This window comes from Talpa occidentalis, unplaced genomic scaffold, assembly GCF_014898055.3.
Source record: "Talpa occidentalis isolate TD23 unplaced genomic scaffold, MPIMG_talOcc4v2.1, whole genome shotgun sequence".
NCBI classification, from domain to species: domain Eukaryota; kingdom Metazoa; phylum Chordata; class Mammalia; order Eulipotyphla; family Talpidae; genus Talpa; species Talpa occidentalis.
The window spans coordinates 53,228,988-53,249,530 of record NW_026555331.1 but is presented as its reverse complement, the minus strand read 5'-3'; the positions used below and the strand labels follow the sequence as shown (position 1 = coordinate 53,249,530).

Below are 20,543 nucleotides of genomic sequence, written 5' to 3'. Positions count from 1 at the left end.
AAAACATAAATATATATGAAGCAGCTATGATCAAAGGATATGCTTCAATAAAGCTAGAAGATAAACTATTATCTCTCCGTCCATGAAATATTTTATAAGTCAAAAAAGAGAAAATCACATGTGCTGTGGGACTTCCCTAACTTTCTAAAAGAACTTAAACTCTACATCTTTCCAACATGGTCCCTGGTGTTACTCTGAGGAAGAAACTTTTGAGCCCATTTGACCATTGATCTGAATCAGTACAGCATTTCTTACACTGTCAGGAGCTTGTGTTGATGCTAACATATCAGTAACACTGATCCAAAGTTTCTCTTAGACCATTAGTGGAATTAACAGCCCATAAATGCCTAGACATACGTTGTTTCTTTAAAGCAGAGGGCACAAATTTGGGTCTCAGATCTCAGATTTGGCCAGCACACCTTTTAAAATAAAGACATTTTAAAAATCAGGTGATTTCATATACAAAAAATTCAGATTCTGGATTTTCATGAAAATTTAGAAGAATGAGGGCTTGATTTTCCATGAGGAGGCCATTAGTTGGATGCTTGAAGGGGAACAGATGCTGCCCTTCCCTGTTCGATGGGGTGTGTCCTCCCAGGTCATCATGGTCCCCACCAGGCTCCATTCTCCCCAACAGTCAGGCCAAGAAGTTGTTGCATTTATTACTGATAGCGTAATGTCAGGTTTTCAGGCCTAGTCTCCCAGTGAGGAATGGATCTTAGGCTATAGTGGCGGCACTGAGTCCCAGCCACTAGGCCACCCCCCGCAATGGTGTCTCACGAAGCCGCAGCAGGAACTTCGCTGACGCTCAGGCAAGCAAACGAAAAGGCAGATTTGTTTAGAGAAAGAAAAAGTTTATTGAGGAGAAAAGGAACAGAAATAAAGTGGGACTCCCAGGCCGGAGGAACCAGGTCAGTGAGGGGCAGGGAAGCCGAAGTGGAGGCGTGCCTCAAGGAACATACACCTTCTTTCCCTAATTATTCTAAAGCTCCACCAGTCTCTTTGTGATTGGTTAGTTCTCGGTGGTCTCACTCACTGCCTAAATATCTCTGTGCCCAGAACTAAGTCCCTGTGTCCCAGCCCTTATCTTAGAGTCCTTTTTCTTTATCGTCCTTGTCCAGGAATGTCCTGTTGCCCCTAGTCCTGGGGTATTTGATTAGTCCCCTTTGGAATTTGTTGTCCTTATCTCTGGAGCCTCCCTTATTCCTCTGTGGCTTTTCCTATTCTATTCTGATCCCCAGGGCTCTCCGCTTGCCCTATGCCTCATTATCATGCCCACACTATTTTTTTCATTATAATAGGGAAAAAGTTCTACACAGCTATGTCTATATCAAATGTGGAAAAATAAGAAGAGAAAGCCCTGTGATTTATCTTTTGCCTGGCTGCCTTTACTTAACTCTCTTCTCTGGCTAGTCCTGTAGGCATTTTAACTCCATTCCCTTAAGAAACAAATCACTATTAATGGCCTTTTGCTCTTTGGGGGTAAAAATAAGGAGTCTTAGTGACCTGGAAAAACTCCAGAAGGATTTTTTATCTCTTTCTTGGCCTCTTTTTTCCCCAATACCTATAAATACTTTGTTCTTTAAAGCAGAAGTCACAAAATGAGATCATCAGATTTGATTAGGAGAATATTTACTATTGAAATTCTGGGATTTTGAATTCTTCTGGACATGATAACCTGGCTTGATGAAAATTTTAATATTTGATGGTACTAAATATGGAATAATCAAATGCTAAGATATTGAATCAGAAAGGTTAAAGCTTTATTGTAAATGTTAACATGTCAATGAAGTAATTCAAGCTCTCTGTGTTATTTTGGTAAAGTCATTCTGATTAGTGGGACTTTTTCTCCCCCTTGAACTTTTTCACATTGACAATTTGGAAATAAATGAGTTAGAGTGCATGAAACGACAAATTCCTGGTAATGAGTCCTCCAGTTCCAACAACCTATCACATATCTCATCCAGACTTCTGTTCCTTTTGCCCTGATTTTTACCTTCTCTGAAATAGCAGAGCTGGTAGATCTTGCAGGATTCCTGAGGAGTGCCACTTCTTGCCTCCCAGCAGTCACTGCTTCCACAATAGCATCTGGGCTCAAGGCCATGGCTGTCACAGCATCCCCACCCCTACAGGAGCAATGGTGGACATCCCTGGTCACTACCTGGACCTCTGGCACTGAGATTATTTCACTTGACCTGCTTAAGCCTGAACCTTCCCTTTCTGCAAGCCACCCCAGGCAGCAGAGCCCCATACCTGCCACTGGACCTAATGACAATTACCCACAGCACCCTTGTCAGGCTTCCCCTGAAAGACAACTTGAGATAATAATATAGTCAGGTTTCTTGCTTTAAGAACAGGCAGGAACGGGGTTTACAGAGATGGGTAGAAATAGTATTTTTAACCATATTCAGTACTAACAGTTTAAGCCTTAAGGCATAGAAAAAGTAACTGACCTCTGTCCTAGTCCATTGGATGCTATAACAAAATAAATAGACATTTTGGTATCTAGTGACAGTACACTTCCTGGTTCATCGGTAGCTGTCTTGCCACTGTGTCTTCAAATGGGAGAAGGGACAAAGGAGCTCTCTGGGGTGTCTGTTATTGTGATGGCTCTAATCTCACTCAAAGAAAAATCCACCTTCGTAACATAATTATCATCACCTAGGGGATTAGATTTCAACATACAAATTTGGAGGGAGGGGATACAAACATTCAGTCTATGACACCCTCTACTCTTATCTCAGCTTTTGAAATTTTTTTTAAGATTTATTTTTATTTATTTATTTACGCATACAAGAACTAGGGTGTAGGCCAGAGGTGCGGGAGGCGAGAGGATTCACCAGAGATAGAGTGGGGAGCAGAACAAGCAGATCTACTGATATACACTGCTGAGGGGAGCAGCAGACAAGGCAGGAGAGGTCTGCTGTGCCATATGGGTTAGCTCCCTCGTCGGGGATCGAACTCATGCTGCAGTTACTGCCAATAGCTTGATAGTGCAGTGTCTTTAGCCTCTGTGCCACCAGGTAGGCCCAGCTTTTGGAATTCTGACATAGATAACAGAGAGGGAGATGGAAAAGGCAAGAGAAAGCAAAACCTGGTTGAGATGAGCACAAAGTGAAATTGCAGCCCCATTTATTCTTCAACAGCCTTGTGAACTAATCTGGAAATTATTATCGACTCTATTTTATAGATGAGAAACACAAACCCAAAGAGGGTAAGTGACTTGTTCAAGCTAATAAGTAGCAAAACCTAGATGTTTCCCTGTAAGTTCAAGTTCAGGACTTTTTCTCTTTTCTTTCTTATCCCCCTAAACCCAGCCTTGTGAATATTGTTATGAATCTTCAGTCCATAGCTTGCTATCAATCCTATGAAATAATTGTTATAACAACTAAGAAACAGCACAGTTTGCATTTTAGGCACATAAGCCTGAAATCCAGAGAGGTGAGGAATTTCAACGTAAAACAAAACTGAGCCTTTCCAGGCCTCCCCGGTGGCGCAGCTGTTGAGCGCTGGGTTGCGAAGCTGCCCGCAGCCTCTGCAGAGCCGGTTTGATCCCCGGTCACTGGGTGAGGGTCCCACATGGCGCGCAGACCTCTCCTGCCGCCCGCTGCTCCCCTCAGCAGTGTACTTCCTCACTCTGCCTGTTCTACTCTCCGCTCTGGCTCTGGTGAATTCTCTCACCCTCCCATGCTTCTGACTGTACCCAGTGCTTGTATGAATAAATAAAAAAATCTTTAAAAAAAAAAAACAAAAACTGAGCCTTTCCAACTATAAGACATTGTCCCATCCCACTACTCTCAATAGCTGTAAATGCCTAATTAAGAGTTTTATCACAGAATAATTTTTGATTGTTTCCCAGTGAAAAATCAATGGTGCAATCACAGTGGTGATAAATGCCATGCAAGGCAGCCCTATTGACTGACATGAATCATTGCACAGCCATTAAAAAAAAAGAAAGAAAAAGGTGCTTGTGCTCACCTTCCTGGTGCTTCCTTATTCACCAGTGAAGAGATGTGGTTCCTGCACTCCATCATCTGAGTCTATCAAGGAACTTCATGGAGATCAGAGGCAGCATTAACACTGATATGCCTGTCGGCTCCTAAAGACAGACCCCACTGCACTCTACTCCTTTCATCTGGGCCCGAGCTACTGAGATCACTCCAGCCCTGAGGAAGGCAGGTGGTGTCTTTCAATATCTCCCTGAAGAAACCAGAGGAAGCAAAATAAAAGACTACAGAAAGTGAAACATATCTTTACCACTAACAGACATCATTTCTGTTTCTCAGTCTTGCAAATGTCAATGTCACAGCTAGTACTCAGCTTAGATGCAGCTTAAGATCAAGGCCTCCAGCTCAGACTGCCAGAGTTTACATCTGGGGGCTCTGCTACTTAGGATTTGTGTGACGGCAGGCATGTTATTTAACCCTTTGCACCTCAGTTTGCTCATCCATTATACAGTAATAGTAAACAGTAGTACAAATGACACAGGGTTATTGTCAGTATTAAATGAGCTAATATTTAAAAAGCACCATCCAGTTCAGGTTATCATCCCATGGCTTGACAGTCTCTGTAACTTCTTGGCCGTGGCCTTGATGGGCCAGCCCAGTCCCTTCTCCAGGCACACAACTCTGTTGCCACATTGTCACAGCAGCATCTCTCAAAGACATTCTTCTCATCATGTATGCCATTCATGCCTTTGACAAAGAGCCTAGTTCTACTTTCATTTCATCTATTTTATCTAATCCTACACCTTTACCCAGCCTCCTTGTTATTTGCTAACTCTGCCTCCCACGTGTCATCAAGAAAATTCTCCCTATTTGTTTTCATTCCAGGAAATCAATGTGCTACTCTTGTCACTCCATTACTTCTCACCACCTACAGAGTGTACTGCACATCCTCCCCATGCCTCCAATAACAGACTTTGACCATTCCACATTTTTCTTCCCCTTTCCCTTCAATTGTCTTCACCAATCATTTCAGAATTTTTATTATACGTTGACTCCAGGCACTCTATCATTTACTGCTTCATCTGCCCTTTCATGTATGTGTTGCTTTACGGCTTCCTATCCCACGATTTTTATATGCAGGTTCTTATTTGGAGAGTTTACTATTGACAATCAGAAACAGCAAAGAATTTTCCACTTTGGGGGATAGTTATATATGTGGGATTAGCCGAGAGTGCTGAGGCTGATAAAATGTTCAGCATGAAGTGGGCACTCACTGCATGTTATTCCCTGGTGACAAAAAGGTGGCTTGGTCCCCTGAAGACACCAAAGGAGAAAAAGCCCTCAGGCATCTTCCTAACTGGAGCATATTTTAGAGCATTCTAATGAGACCCAATCCGAAACCTGCCTCCTGTAGTCATGTGTTTCATGGAAGTGCTAAAAGCTAGTGTATGAAAAAATCAAGTTAACTGTAGCTATTTGGACTGTTGCACACTTCTCTGATGTTCTGAATGCTTGTCTGGTTTGCATTACGATTTCCTTCCTTGCTGGAAAACTACATAGACTTTCTCCCTTTCTTTGGAAGAAGTGGAACCTGTTGGAAATCTGAGGCTCCAGGATTCAAATGCAATGGGCTTGGCTATGGTACTCTGTAGTGCATTTCTTGACAAGTCCTGAAAAGACCATTGAATGCTGGCCTTTGCTTTTTTCTGCAATGTTTGGATGTGTTTCAGCTGCAGTGTTTGGCTGGCTAGAGTAATCGAAATAGAATTTTTTTTCTTCCTCAGCAATTTTAGGTTACAATTTTATCCTTTACAGTTAAAATGGAATTTTTGACTATTCAACTACTTTCAAGTACAATAGAATCATAACTTGTTCACAAATAACCTATCATTTTTAAAAAAAAAAAAAGATTTTTTTATGCATAATAGAACTAGGGCATAGGCCAGAGGTGTGGGGGGTGAGAGGATTCACCAGAGACAGAGTGGGGAGCAGAACAAGCAGATCTACTGAAATACACTGCTGGTGGGTGTAGCAGGCGAGTAAGGTCTGCTGCGCCATGTGGGTAGTTCCCTTGCTGGGGATCTAACTCGTGCCACAAAGTCTGGCAATAGCTTGATAGCACGGTGTCTTCTTTTTTTAAAGATTGATTTATTTATGCATACAAGAACTGAAGTATAGGCCAGAGTTGTGGGGGGGGAGAGAGAATTCACCAGAGACAGAGTGGGAAACAGAACAGGTGGATCAACTAAAACACACTGCTGAGGGGAGCAGTGGCGAGTCAGGAGAGGTCTGCTGCACCATGTGGGTTTCTCCCTGGCTGGGGATCAAACTCATGCTGCAGAGGCTGCGGATAGTTTCATAGGTTGTGTCTTAACCCAATGTGCCACCAGGGAGTCCTAGCACGGTGTCTTTCATCCCTGCGCCACCAGGGAGGCCCATCTATCTTTAAAAATTACATGGAAACAGGTCAAAATATAAACTACTTGTGCTATCCTAGTCAAAAAATTGTAAGATATTTGGTGAGTTCACAAAAGGATAACAAGTTCCATTAAAGATCTTTTTTTTAAATTAAATACATTCATTTTGGAGGGACTTTCACATATTACTTATTTCAAATGATTAAAATGTTATCTCTAGTAATCTCTGCAATGTCATAGCTCAGTGCATATGTGGTGGGCTGGGGGTTTGATGCTCTGTGTAATAGGCTATTGTTCTCTGGTAATCTTCAAAGGGTTGCTGGCCTTTGAATCTGCTCCATATCTAAAATTCTAGCTTTAATTATCAGATTAGTCTGCATTTTCTCTTGGTGATTAAGGATGGGAGAGGCTGAAATGTGTTTATTATTCTGCAAAATCCTTGAGAGGGGTAGGATTCCAAATGTTTAATTTTGTTCTGGAAATGAGAGCTGGTCAAATTATAGACTCCTTTTAGCCAAGTGAGGGAAATTAATAAATCAGGAGCACAGAGTCATTGAGTGACACGACATAAATGGCTGTGCATGTGGTGCACTCCACTAAACAGCCCTGGAACTGTGCCTTTCAGGGTCCCTGCAAGTCATGAACAAAACAAGAAAGATTATGGAACATGGGGGGGCCACCTTCACCAACGCCTTTGTGACCACACCCATGTGCTGCCCCTCCCGGTCCTCCATGCTCACCGGAAAGTACGTGCACAACCACAATGTCTACACCAACAACGAAAACTGCTCTTCTCCCTCATGGCAGGCGATGCACGAACCTCGAACATTTGCTGTGTACCTTAACAACACCGGCTACAGAACAGGTAAGGAAGGGATGAACTTTCTGACCCATAGACCTCTGGTAATGCATCCCAGACACAGGAAGATGCATTGTGTGTAGAAATAACTGAACTTCCAAAAAAACCCTAAATGGAAGTTGTCTAGGCTTTTGTCTCCTGGTAGTATCCTCCCCAGCCCTTACTTATTAGTCTGAAGAACATACCATTGAGATATCCTTAAAGAAAAATCATATGACTCTCAGTGAACACATTATGAATGTTGTACCCCCCAGAACACCCAGCAACTGGAATTTTTTAAGACAGCCTGCAATAGGTAAGTTTTGTCCCATTTACCCATTTACCTAGCCTCCCAATCTCTAGGGATCATGGCACATCTTGAGGAAGGTTGTCTTTAATGTTGGTAAGTTCCTACTAATTGTTCAATGAGAAATCATGGGGCGGGGGTGGGGGGGATTCAAATTCCCTAACACCTACCTCAGGGTCTGGGACATAACAAATTATCAACATTATTTATGGAATTAATGAATAGCTGAATGAATAAAATGATGTGTACTATCTCATAAGAATTAAAAACATCATTACTAAAGCGTGTTAGAAATGATTTTGAGGTTTACATATTCTCTATTCTGAAATTTTTAAAAAAATGTTTTCAGATAAATGTATTCTTTCTAGTCTCTTTCAAAAATGAAATTAATCATTCCATTAGACTTGAGAAATATGTGGCCTTTGCTTCTTTGCAGACCATCCTGTGGACATTTATTGCTTGTTATTTATGGATAAAAATATTGATTGTGTATATGATAGTTTCATCATTCACAGGCATCTCAAGATCTCTACACACTGAGGAAACTCCTCCCATGAATCAAGGGAGTTTAATGATGTTAAGGAAAGAAATTAGGTTATTCAGAGTGCCTTATCTTGAGTGTGCTTTCTCACAAAAGTGATTTAAATTTATAGCTCCATTTATCTGAGAGCCTTAAGCAATTTGCAAATCCATCAAGCATCCCTGTGGGGTTCATAGACAACAAATATACTTGGCTCTACTTTATGGCTGAGGTGGGGATTTCAAAAATTATGTGACTAGCACAGAAGCAAAACCAGAAATTGTTCCTGATTTCAAGCACCAAATTTTGTTTTTCTCATGGGAAACACGTGAAATCAGTGCCTTTCAATAACTAACACCCTTATAATTTGATCTCTGGGAGCAGACAGAATTTGCAAGATAGGAACTTTCGGAAATAGTGTGTAGTGACACAGGAACCCTGCCAGGACTTCGGTAGTCCACTAAGGCTGGCTTGTTTGTATCACGGTTATATCCAGAAAGGGTAAAAGAGAGATTATTAGGTTCTGGAAAAATGGTGTACATCACTGTGACTACAGTTGGCAATATCGTATTGTGTACTTGAAATTGCCTAAGAGGTTAGAGTTTGGTGTTCTCACTACAAAGGAAATGTCAAAAATCATGAAGTGATGAATATGTTGATTGGCTTGGTGATTGGGGCAGGTGGGGGTAACTTGTGTTGCTTACTCCTCTGTATGAGATATTTCAGCTAAGTAGTGTCAACTAATTCTTACAGCAACCTTGAAAAAAAGGATTTGACCATGTTACCAGTGAAGAAATGGAGACTTGGGGTATTAATTGTCTAAGGTTATAAGGTAGTTGGCAATAGAATGAATCTAACACATCTCACCCCAAGTTCCCTTCCTCTTCATTATCTTTTTTCTTTATGTATGTTTCTACTGATCCCCATTCCAAACTATCTTACAGACATATGAAATATAAAAGCATACAATGCAATCAGGATCTTGGCAAATGAAAAGTAGTACTAGTTCAAACTAAGCAAAGGTTACATGCCGTACATATCAATCTGCAGGCCTTGGAATTGTAGTGAAAGTTTGCATACTCAAAAGTAAGCTTCCAAATGGCAAAAACAAAAATGCAAACACCATTCATTTCAAAGCTCCCTGGGTCACCATGACAAAAACATATTAGTTGTTTCTAAGAAGCACAGTACATCTGCTACTTGTTCTCAACTGCCCTCGGCTGTGCTCACACTCCAATGGATTATAAGAACTTGAATTAATTCAGAGATTATTTAGATCAATTTCCTTATTATCAAATAGACAAACTAATACCCACAAGAAGATGAAGATGACTTGCTGAAGTGACACATGTGATATTCTAATAGAAAGAGCAGGTGCCAGGACCTTGGCCTTCAGGGATCTTTCTATTACACCCTAACCTTATGGGTTAAGTCTAGGATGAAAGCCATAAGTCGTTCCCATGACAATGGTCACTGCATTCGTGTAACCCAGAGGGAGCTGTCTTCTTCAGAGAGATTTGTTCCTGGAAACATAAGTCTAATTCTGAAACCAACCTTCAGAATTAGAATCAACCCTAGGTGTCTAGACTCATAGATAACAATAGAATTTCCTATGAAGTAAAAGGAATTCTTTTGAGGGAAATAGAACTTTTCCAAATAGTTAGGAATTGATACAGGATGATAGGCACTTAGAAAAATTAATTTTTATGTGTCCATTAGAAAATCAGAAAAATGAAAATTGGAATATAAAAATGACAGTGATAGAGATCAATATAAATTAAATTTAACTTTGATGGGAAAATACTGAAGTGTTTCAGACAACTAAGAAGATGTCATTGTGACAGTATATTGATCCAACCAGGAGCAGAAACTCATTTGAAAATATACAAATTATCACACCAGGATAACAAGCATCTTAGGAAATTAACAGAATTGGTAAGTAGGTATTAAACCAACATAATTATTAATGAGGCACTAAACTAGTGGGGGAAGAAGTCAATGTATAAAGATTTTATAGTTTTCCTCATAATGAAGACATTATTTGGAACATTTAGCTAAAACCTGAAAAAAAAAATGAAGGAAGCTAAAATGTATATTATATTTAAATATCTATCTAGAAGAAAGCACAAACAGTGATCAGTTTTATGAACAACTCAGAGAAGAAAAATTACTAAGATGCTTATTTTGGGAGGCATCCAGAATACATGGACTTACATAAATTGAATTGATCCAATATTATATTTACCGTTGTATGACATGATTTTTCTTTTTCAGAACTGAGGCATATATTTGGACTGGCTAGAGCCTCATTTTTCTAACTTTACTCATGGAAAATATGACTCTCCAGCAGCCTAAGTGTTCAAAATAGGGGAAATATAGTAACATGTCTAATGCATTTTATGTTCTGACAAGTAAAGTGGGAATGCTATTGGATTATCTACCATAAAAATAAATATTCTGCTTATCTTCCCCCTTCCCAAATTTTTAGTTTAAATCTCTAGTGAAAGCATGAATATGAATGCATAGCCTAGAAGTTTTTAAGTAAAAATAGAATCCACATTTGAAAGGTAGCATCAAGTGTTGAAAAGAAAACTGAAGAAAGCTGTAGTCAAGTCCTTGTTCTGTCTTTAATTTAATTTACTGAGAACTTGTATAGGCCAGTTTTACAACCTACATAATGCAGAGATTAGCCTCAAATGATGCCTAAGACTTTTTTCCCATCCAAATATATTATAATTTTGTTATAGTCATTGAAATTATATATTGATCATTTTGTAGTTTTCAAATTATAATCATAATACTTAATACATAAAATAATATGTGAATTAAGTTTTAGTCATGCTAATTCTTCATCATTGTGGTGAAAGGAGCAATATTTAATTGAGATTGGCAATAAATCTTTTTGTAAATAATTCTTTTGTAACAATACAATTTAGGCAACTTAGTCAATTTTCTACTTTCATGTCTTTTAACATTGCAAAATTTATTCGTCTTACCTATGACAAGTACAATTATTTATTCTCTAATATGGATTTTCTTCAATGTAGAATTCATTTAAAGTAAGACAAGCTAATTTACTTATTTTTATGAATTAGGATATTACAGATTTTTGATATAGCATACCACAGTGTATATTTCAGTGAACCATAGTATGCTTAGAACTACACTAGACACTGAGATATAAAGAGATATAAAGTAAGACCCCATCTTCAATAAATTTATAATCAAGTAGGGATAACCAGACTCACATATATAAATCGACATAAAAGTAGACCACAATTTTAAATTGGTTAAAAAAACTTGCTACCCAAATCTATCAATTAGTATAACATTTGTTATAGTAAATAAGATTTGACCTCTTCATAGTATTGGGAATGTTTTTTATAGTTACTATTGCTGGCTTAAAAATACAAACCTTTATTTCCAATAATTCAAGCATTAAGTATTATGTAACTCATAGTCCTGGACAGAAGTAGCATGACCTAGGGTCAACAATCATAATCAGGTCCTTCTACTGTTTCTCCCTGTCACCCAAGCCCTACCACCTTGAACAACTGGTAAGAGAAGTGTTTAATGGTGTTTCAAAGTAGGAAATGATATCGAAAGACTGACAGATGGCATCTTATTAGTGATTATCCAGGTAGCAGTGAGTTGAATTGCCAAAGACAAAGGATAGAAAAACTTCAAACTATACTTAATATAATGGTTACATGGTCAAGAAAATGAATGGAAGGGGTAAAGATTTAATATATCTGGAGGGAAATAATTAGAAGCCCAGATAATCAATTGCAGAGTGCTGCCAGGAAGCATAATGTTGCAAGCGGCCAGGAAGTGATTACAAATGAGTCTCAGCGTCACAACAAGAAAGGTGGGTAACTTGAAGCTGACTACGCTGAGGAGCCACTTTGTGACACGTGGGTACTGATCTCTCTTGGAACAAGTGTGAGGGCACATCTGGAATAAGTGTATTTTTTTACTCTCCACTAACACAAAGATACACTAAATGAAGGGAGTTCTGAAACGAATAATAAGGACTGTTAAGAGACTTGAAGGAATAGTTAATAAGGGGAGGATTTGGGGAAAGGGCTATAGCCATAACAATGGGTAGTACACAGTACAATATAACCTATCCAGTAAAACAATGAGGGAAGGGCAGGGATGACTTGGCATAGCTGCCCTGAGAGGAAAAAACAAAAAATAAAACTAAAAGTGGCAGGGAAAAAAATTAAAAATAATCAGGATAATGTAAGCCAAATGGGAAAGAATTTATTACCACAAAGTCAGGTTGGGGAAGAAAAATAACGTAACTTGTTAAGACTTTTTTCCCCTGAGATTTATTTATTTATGCATGCAAGAGCTGGAGTGTAGGCCAGAGGTGTGGGGGCTGGTGAGAGGCTTCACCAGAGACAGAGTGGAGAGCAGAACAGGTGGATTTACTGAAATACACTGCTGAGGGGAGCAGCAGGCAAGACAGGTGAGGTATGCTGCTCCATATGTGGGTTAGCGCCCTGGGTGGGGATGGAACTCAGACAGTCGAGGTAATAGCACTGAGACGTAACCCCTAGGCCACCAGGGAAGTCCCTCAAGACATGTTTTCAAATACACAAGTGCAGAATGCTGGTACAAGAATCCCTGGCACCACAGAATGATAAATTATGTAAAATCAGAACATGGACTTGAAAGGTTACTGATAATTGTGATGGTAAAGATGATATCAACAGTAGCAGCACTAAGTCCTTGTTATGTGCTTATTATTGTTTAAAGCACTTTGCATGTGTGTCATTTCATTTTACCCTCACAACAATCCTACCAGTGTTATTATTATTTTTTAAGATTTATCTGCTTATGCATACAAGAGCTGGGGTACAGGTCAGAGGTGTGGGGGATGAGAGGATTCATCAGAGACAGAGTAGGGAGCAGAACAGGCAGATCTACTGAAGTACACTGCTGAGGGGAAGAGCAGGCGAGACAGGAGAGGTCCTCTGTGCCACGTGGGTTGCTCCCGGCCGGCCCGGTGATCGAACTCATGCTGCAAAGGCTGCAGAAGGCCCCATAGGCTGCGTCTCAACCCCTTGCGCCACCAGGGAGGCCCCCAATATTATTATTATCAATATCATCTTCATGGGTTTACAGAAGGAGAATTAGAAGTGGAGAGCAATGAGGTAACTTGTCTGTGGACAGATAGCTAGTAAATAGCCATCAGAACTTGAACCTGGGCAGACAGGCCCCAAAGTTTAGCCCCCAAGGTTTATATTCCAAATCACTATGGTCTTTTGCTTTAAACAGGAAAGGAGAGGAAAGTAGAATAGAGCCCTGGGGACAAGGAGCAAGCCAGAGGAAAGAGCTGCCCGAGGTTATTAAGTGGTAGGTTCCTGGAAGCAGCTCCTTCTGAAGTAAGTCGTTGGGGTGTGGCCTTGGTTTGCTGCCTGTGACTACACGTCACACAGTGTTTCGTCAGAAAGAAAAATTCATCTTGTGGTTCTATGTGAAAGGTGGTTAGTCTCTGAAGACAAGAACCCCTCATTAGGAGAATTCCTGCCACATGTAGTAAGCATGGGTGGGGGTATCCTGAGTCATAGCTAATGTGAGCCCTTCTGACACTTTGTTCTGCACCCATCGATCCCTGGCAGGATCCTCAAGCAGTGAACCTATGGCAACTGACCGCTTGATTGATTTGCAGATTCAACATATAAACATTCATTTGATAAGCAAACACTGACTTGCTTCTCAGACTTGAGTCAACACTTTGAAGAAAATAAACCTAACTAGAAAAGCTTTGGCAGCTCTGAAGCTTTAGTCTATGAAAATATTTAGGCCAGATCACTTCAAAAATTGCAATTCTAGTGAGAACACAAAATTGAACAAGTCAAGATCATGCAGACTCCCCAGAATACGTGGGAACCTATAAACACCAATGTAAGAAACAAAAGTCACGGATCCCCTGTACCGTGTGCAAGGATGGGGTGGGTGCAGAAATGAGGCAAAGGCAGTGTTTGCTCTCCGAAAGCCTGCAGTGTAAGGGACATTAGGCTTATAGAGGAATATGATAAGTCCACAGATAAAAAGGAGTCACAGAAATAAAGTGCCATGGGATCGGGGCAAAGACTGGGAATAAAATGGCTCTGACCTTAATACATAGAGCAGGAAATTCAGAGAATAGCACGAGCAAGTGTAGAGAGGTGGAAACCACAGCAAAGGAGGAAACTCAGCTGCAGAGGTGGGCAGTTAGCAGAGATGTGTGAGATGGCGTTGGAAAGAAAAGGATTTTTCCAGACCCAGATTTTGCCTTGAATGGCAATTAAATTTGATTCTGCAGGTAAGGAGGGTTCATCCAAGTTTGAGAGAAGAGGGTGATATGACTGGACCTGGATTTCAGGAAGGTGGCAGTGAGAGTGGACAGGCCCTGGCGGCTGGCTTGGGAAGTCAGTCAGGAGACTGAGCCTGCATGAAGGGTGTCAAGTCACCACAGACAGAGGCCAGGACAGAGAGTGATGTAGGACCCAGGCAGCCGAAGTGACTGCTCAGGAAAGGGAGCAGTGGAGCAGGTGGAAAAGGGAAAGCTGGGTGTTGCCATTCTGGTTAACCATCAGGGTAATTGTTCCACTCAGAGAATGACAGAATATCTGAGAGAAATAAATTTGGAAAGGAAAAAATAATTTCATTTTGGATGATTATATTCAAGAGCAAGTAAAACTTCCAGGTGGAGCTTTTCTACTGGTAGCTATACATCACAGATGAAAGCAACCAAATTAGCTATTGTATAAAGACACAGAAATAATATACAATTAAGAATTTAAGATTCAGAAAGGTGTGCTTTAAGAGCAATATCAACAAAGTACCTTAATTTTAGGATCAGATTTCAACATTCCAATTAGTTACATCAAGGAACTAACTTTCTTCAGGTATATAAGTGGAGGCATCTCGAAAACCTGCTTAATGAAGCAGGGAAGTGATTTTGACATGGAAAATATCTGCCTGGCCAGAGGACAGGGCTTCATCCTAAAAAGGATGACAGCTTTTTAAAAATCAGAAAAATAAGTATCAGAAAAATGAAAACTTTGATGCATGTACAGTGTGCATATGGGTATAATATGCAAATTCACATACACATACCACCCCTACATACTTATGTAAAATAAAATTTTCTCTAATCTTTTGTACGTGATATTTTTGGTCAAAATCTATGTTTACCCAGAATAATACTTGTTTATACCCATTTTCCTAGTGTAACTACAATTAGCAGTCATTCTCTCTCAAAAGCATGTAAAAAAATACATTAATGGCTACCCTCCTGATATTCAGAGTTTTGGATTTCACAATCTAACCCACTTTGTTCCTAAAAATCCCATCCTGCCTCACTCTCTTCTTTGTCCTTCTTCTGTGGTCATCTTTGGCACAGGACCAAATTCATTTTCTTCTTCCAAAATGATCAGTAAGCCTTTCTGTATAGTCACCCTTTTAGGATGGGACATGACAAAGTTGCAAATGTGAAGTCCTTCCAGTGGCCAGTCCAATGAGCAGTGGAGGCTTTATGGTGCCTATAGTGTGTTATACTATAATTCTATAAAACATTAGTCATCAGTGTAGTAACTCTATATTGCCAGAATTTTTATTGTCAATAATTAGACACACAGTGAAATATATGTAACATAAATACCAATAACAAAAAATACAGATAACAAAAAAAATAATAATAAATAAAACCTAACCACAACTCATGAAAATGGAGTTGACCAAGCATCCTTGGCTTAGGAAAGTCATACTCTCTGGATATGCAAAAACAAAGACCAGTTTTTCAATAGTATTTTTCATGATAAGTTATAAATCTTATTTTAACACAAAGATTGAATCTGTAGTTGTCCAATATTTGCTCATTGGTAGCATTTCAGATTTCACACTGGCATCTTCTCTATTTGTCACATCTACCTGACAAAAGGGTTCATTCTACTTTTGCCTCAGTAGAAACACAAGAAACAGGTGCACCCAGATACCACAATTATGGTGATTTTATTGAACCGTAGTTCATGTACTTGGTTCTACTTTTATTTGGAAAGAAGAAAGTGTGCGTGTGTGTGTGCGCCACTTTGTCAAATGATTAAAGTATTACATGAATATTATTTTGGCATTTACTCTTACCTTGGTTAACTTTTGTTCTACTGTCTTTTGCAATTGATAATTTCATGCTAATGAGTTTATTTATGATTAGTCATTTCATACAAAAAAATATGCCTTTTTTTCCATTGTAGCCTTTTTTGGAAAATACCTCAATGAATATAATGGCAGCTACATCCCTCCTGGGTGGCGAGAATGGCTTGGATTAATCAAGAATTCTCGTTTCTATAATTACACTGTTTGTCGCAATGGCATCAAAGAAAAGCATGGATTTGATTATGCAAAGGTAATTTCCAGGCACTTTTATACTGCATCAATTTACTTGTGCATAATGGGGAAAAGTCATTTTCAGTGAGTTAACCTATTCACAAGATTGGCTTTCTATGTTCTGACAATGTTAAAATGAAAATTTTAAGGTAATTTTAAGCTCCAGGCAAGAATGACTCTCAAGGAACACTGACGTGATATAGTGATTTTTTCCCCCTTATTAGGATGAGAAGCAATCAGCTTTTGATGAAAGCATCATCAAGATCATCATAGGTGCTTCCACTCTGTTTTGTGATGATTTTTTGGTTCCCATCCCAACTCTAGAGACTTGTTCACATAATCATATGTTCATCTTGCACTGTTTTGCTTTTCACTGGGTTGAAGTGTATTTTATCTGTGGCTCAGATTTAGTTTAAGAATTGCAGATGTGTGCAATGATCAAAGGTTGGCAAACCACATTCCTTGCTTTCACTTCTGTCTGACCAAACTTAGCTAGGTGATAAGGACACTACCTTGGCAGCTGGAGCCCACAAAATCCATTAAGGCTATCGATCCTAATATTTCCAAAATAGTTTCATAGAAATTGAAATCAACACTCCCCATGGTTCTTTAACAAATGAATCTTAGATTTATTTCACAATGTTGTATGGTTGCCAACTTTAAAAGAGTTTTCAGATCATCAGCGTGAATGGGGAAAATATCTTTGAATTTAGTGTGAAAATTGGCCTAAAATGTCCTATTCCCTTCTTAACCATACTCGTCTCTTTCTCCTATATCTAAAAGAAGGTGAAGATTTGCTCTACATACAATATATCACTAAAAAGAGCCATTAGTAGAAATCAAAAAGAAGGAAGCTGGTTTAATTTTGGCACATTGCTGCCTTTATGCCTGACTTTATGCCTTTATGCCTGACTAAGGGGATTGGTAGAAAATAAGGAGTAAGGCTCACTTTTTCATAGCCTTCAGAAAACAGTGAATGCAAATACATTCACAAATGTTGCTAATAGGTTTCCAGACTCATCAAAGTTGAGAGCTGGTGGGGACCTCGGAGACAGATCTAAGCATCTTCCCACAAAGTGCACTAATTGTCGTTGCTATCATTTTTTATCTGTGGGGATGCTTTTCATGCTCCTTGTTCAAGCTATTAACCTTTCTTTCCCTGTTGTCCTAAAGAGAGCAAAGTAATCAAGAGTCCCTCCAAAGACTAAATCAGCGTAACTTGCACATTATCACAGCTGATTAAGTGTCAAAGACAACTGTGTCTGAAAAGAATATATATCTTTTTTTAGTGAGGAAAGGAATGAAACAGACACTCCCTTGGAAGAAGGTGATAGTCTGTGTACTTGTCTTGACAATGACTTGTGACACAGATTTTGTCCCTTTGGCAATGCTTTTGCAGCTGTTCAGGTCCTTGAATCTATATGTGATTAGTCAAGCCTGGAAGCCTCTGACACTGTGAACACAGCCAGGGCACAGAATAAAGTTTATCCTGGAGCTCCAGGCCAATGATAAATACTAAGAAGGTGCAGGTGGTTTAATTTAAGTTTTCATCATTTCTTTCCTTTTCATTCCAATTCCTTCCTCCCTTTATAGACTTGTATCAGCCCCCCCAGACTGCTGGTTAAGTCATTCTATTAACAAGTCGGGCTCTGATCCCAACAGCTGTATCATTTTAGTTGTGCAATTAACAGAGTATAATTTGCAGGAAATCGACTGCTCCCCATATTTAGTGATTCAAGTAAATTAATTGATAAAAATGTCGTAGGTTTCCCTCTGCATCCAGATTTTGGCCAGAGCTTTGATTAGTGATTATTTTGTAAATCCCAATGGTGAATTTTCAATTTAAAGAAAAATCTTTTGTTTATGCAGTGTGTGTGTGTGTGTGTTCTACAACTGTGAATATCTTGTGGGTGTGGGTGTTTCCTGCCCTTGAAGTAATTAAAATTTTTGTCAACGAATTACATCAACGAAACCTGAGATTGAAATATGTATCCGGTGTTTCATGGATTGCCAGATCTGATGATTATCTTGAGCAAACAGGGCTTGACTTTTTTCTTTCCTAATTGCTAAGTTGTGCATAACTTTAAATAATTTTTTTTGCATGTTACCAACCCTAGAAAGTAACTGGCAACTGATATTTTTCTATTATGGAAGATGTTTTGCTGTCTTGGGAAGTACAGTTTTTCTTTTTGTTTTAGACCTTAGCATGTGATTCACTGAGTTGCTTCTGAGGAAAGCAGTATGCAAATGTGATCTGATGAATGTCACCTTTTGTAATTTTTGTTTTGTGTCAAATATATGTTTCAGGACTACTTCACAGACTTAATCACTAACGAGAGCATTAATTACTTCAAAATGTCTAAGAGAATGTATCCCCATAGGCCCATTATGATGGTGATCAGCCACGCTGCGCCCCACGGCCCCGAGGACTCCGCCCCACAGTTTTCAAAACTGTATCCCAATGCTTCCCAACACATGTGAGTAGCCACAGCAGCTCTGGGACCTGCTTAACACTGACCTTTCTTTTGATCCCTGCTCTGCTCCTCCATGTCTCCCCGTTGCCTTCCACACTGCACATCCTCAAGGCAGAACAAGGGAGTCCACTGTGAGACCACAGAACAGTGAGGCAAAGGGACCTAAATAAAGGGGCTCATCTAGATGTTGAATAAGAAATCACATTTCTAACACTTGTAAGTAGCTCAATGGAAAGGAAAAGAGGCACACAGGGTGAGAGGGGACAATCTTTCTCCAGAGTTTCCTTCAATCATCCTAAATAATATTCATGAGTGTGATCTAACAATGACGGTGATCAAATGGTATGCTTTCCTAGCAAAAGAGTGGCGAAGCCTGATCCCTGGTCTGGTTATGGAAACATGGATTCATTTTCCAGGCGAATATACTCTAGGGGCTTCTTTGCAGATGCACTATTAGTATTGCTGCAGAAAGTGGCTTGAGTGCGCTTACGCGAGAGGCCTTCTCAGGTCATGGCTTTAAAATAACCTGATGTTTCTGTTTGAGATTCAGGAGCCTTGGTGAGGGAGAGGGTGGAGAGACATGGGGAGAGGAGATCAGACGAGAGCTATATCATGCCTCACAATACTCACTAGCAAGGGTGGAAAAGTCTGGATACTTTGGCAGCAAAGAATATGATTTCAAGTTTTTTTTACTGTCAACACACTTTCTTCCCATCCGCTGCAATAACCTGCAATCTTCCACACAAAGCAGTTGGCTCTGTGTCTGCTGTAAATTCAGCGGTCAGAGAAGTAGGAAGGAGGGAATTGATATCTGTTTCCTTCATCACTAAACCTCCAAAATTGGTTTTTAATCTTTATGAGCTTAAATAACTCCATTTTCATCTATACCAATTTTCTAGTCATGATCCCAGATAGAAAGAACATAGATTAAACGTACTTCCTTATGAAAACAGAATAGTAACTGCTGAAAACTTTCTAATTGCTACTCATTACATATCCCTAGAGAATTCTTTCTTTACATTTTTATTTTGCATCTTATTATAACTAATAGTCTGATGGCTCCTGGTCAGTAGTATTTAGATCATCTCTTTCATAGCAAGTGATTTAGAAAGAAGGGAGAAGGTCAGAGCTGACTGAAGACAGAACTAGCAATAAATATGAAAGGAGTGTGGATAACCTACTAAGGATGGGGGGTGGAAGTGTAATAATGCATAAAATGTCATTCTCAGCGCTGGAGAAGGTAGTCGTGTAAGCTGTTGTGTTTTGGAATCAACCCTGTGGGTAGGTAGCCCAACATCTGAAGCCTGCTCTACAGAGAACCATGTACCTGAACTTTTTTTTTTAGCCTGTAATAATATTTCTTTATTTTTATAATTTCTTTATTCATATATATTTTACATTTTTTTTAAAGATTTTTATTTATTGGGGCCTCCCCAGTGGCACAGCGATTGAGCTCTCGGTTCCGAAGCTGCCCGCAGCCTCTGCAGTGCCGGTTGTATCCCCAGCCACCGGGTGAGGGTCCCACGTGGCGCGCAGACCTCTCCTGCAGCGTCCGCTGCTCCCCTCAGCAGTGTGCTTCGTCGGTCTGCCTGTTCTGCTCTCCATTCTTTCCCTGGTGAGTTCTCTCGCCCTCCCGCGCTTCTGACTGTACCCAGTGCTTG

General features: G+C 39.7%; 1 protein-coding gene across 6 annotated transcripts in view; it reads left to right on the top strand.

The window, feature by feature from the left end:
- Positions 1 to 20,543, top strand: part of SULF1 (sulfatase 1) — a 160,869-nt gene that overhangs the window by 89,876 nt on the left and 50,450 nt on the right. For all 6 annotated transcript variants that reach the window (XM_054692200.1, XM_037505609.2, XM_037505616.2 and 3 more), the window contains 3 exons: positions 6,990 to 7,229; positions 16,276 to 16,427; positions 18,716 to 18,885. In XM_054692200.1, coding sequence (XP_054548175.1) covers positions 6,990 to 7,229; positions 16,276 to 16,427; positions 18,716 to 18,885 — 562 coding nt within the window. The remainder of the gene's footprint in view (positions 1 to 6,989; positions 7,230 to 16,275; positions 16,428 to 18,715; positions 18,886 to 20,543) is intronic.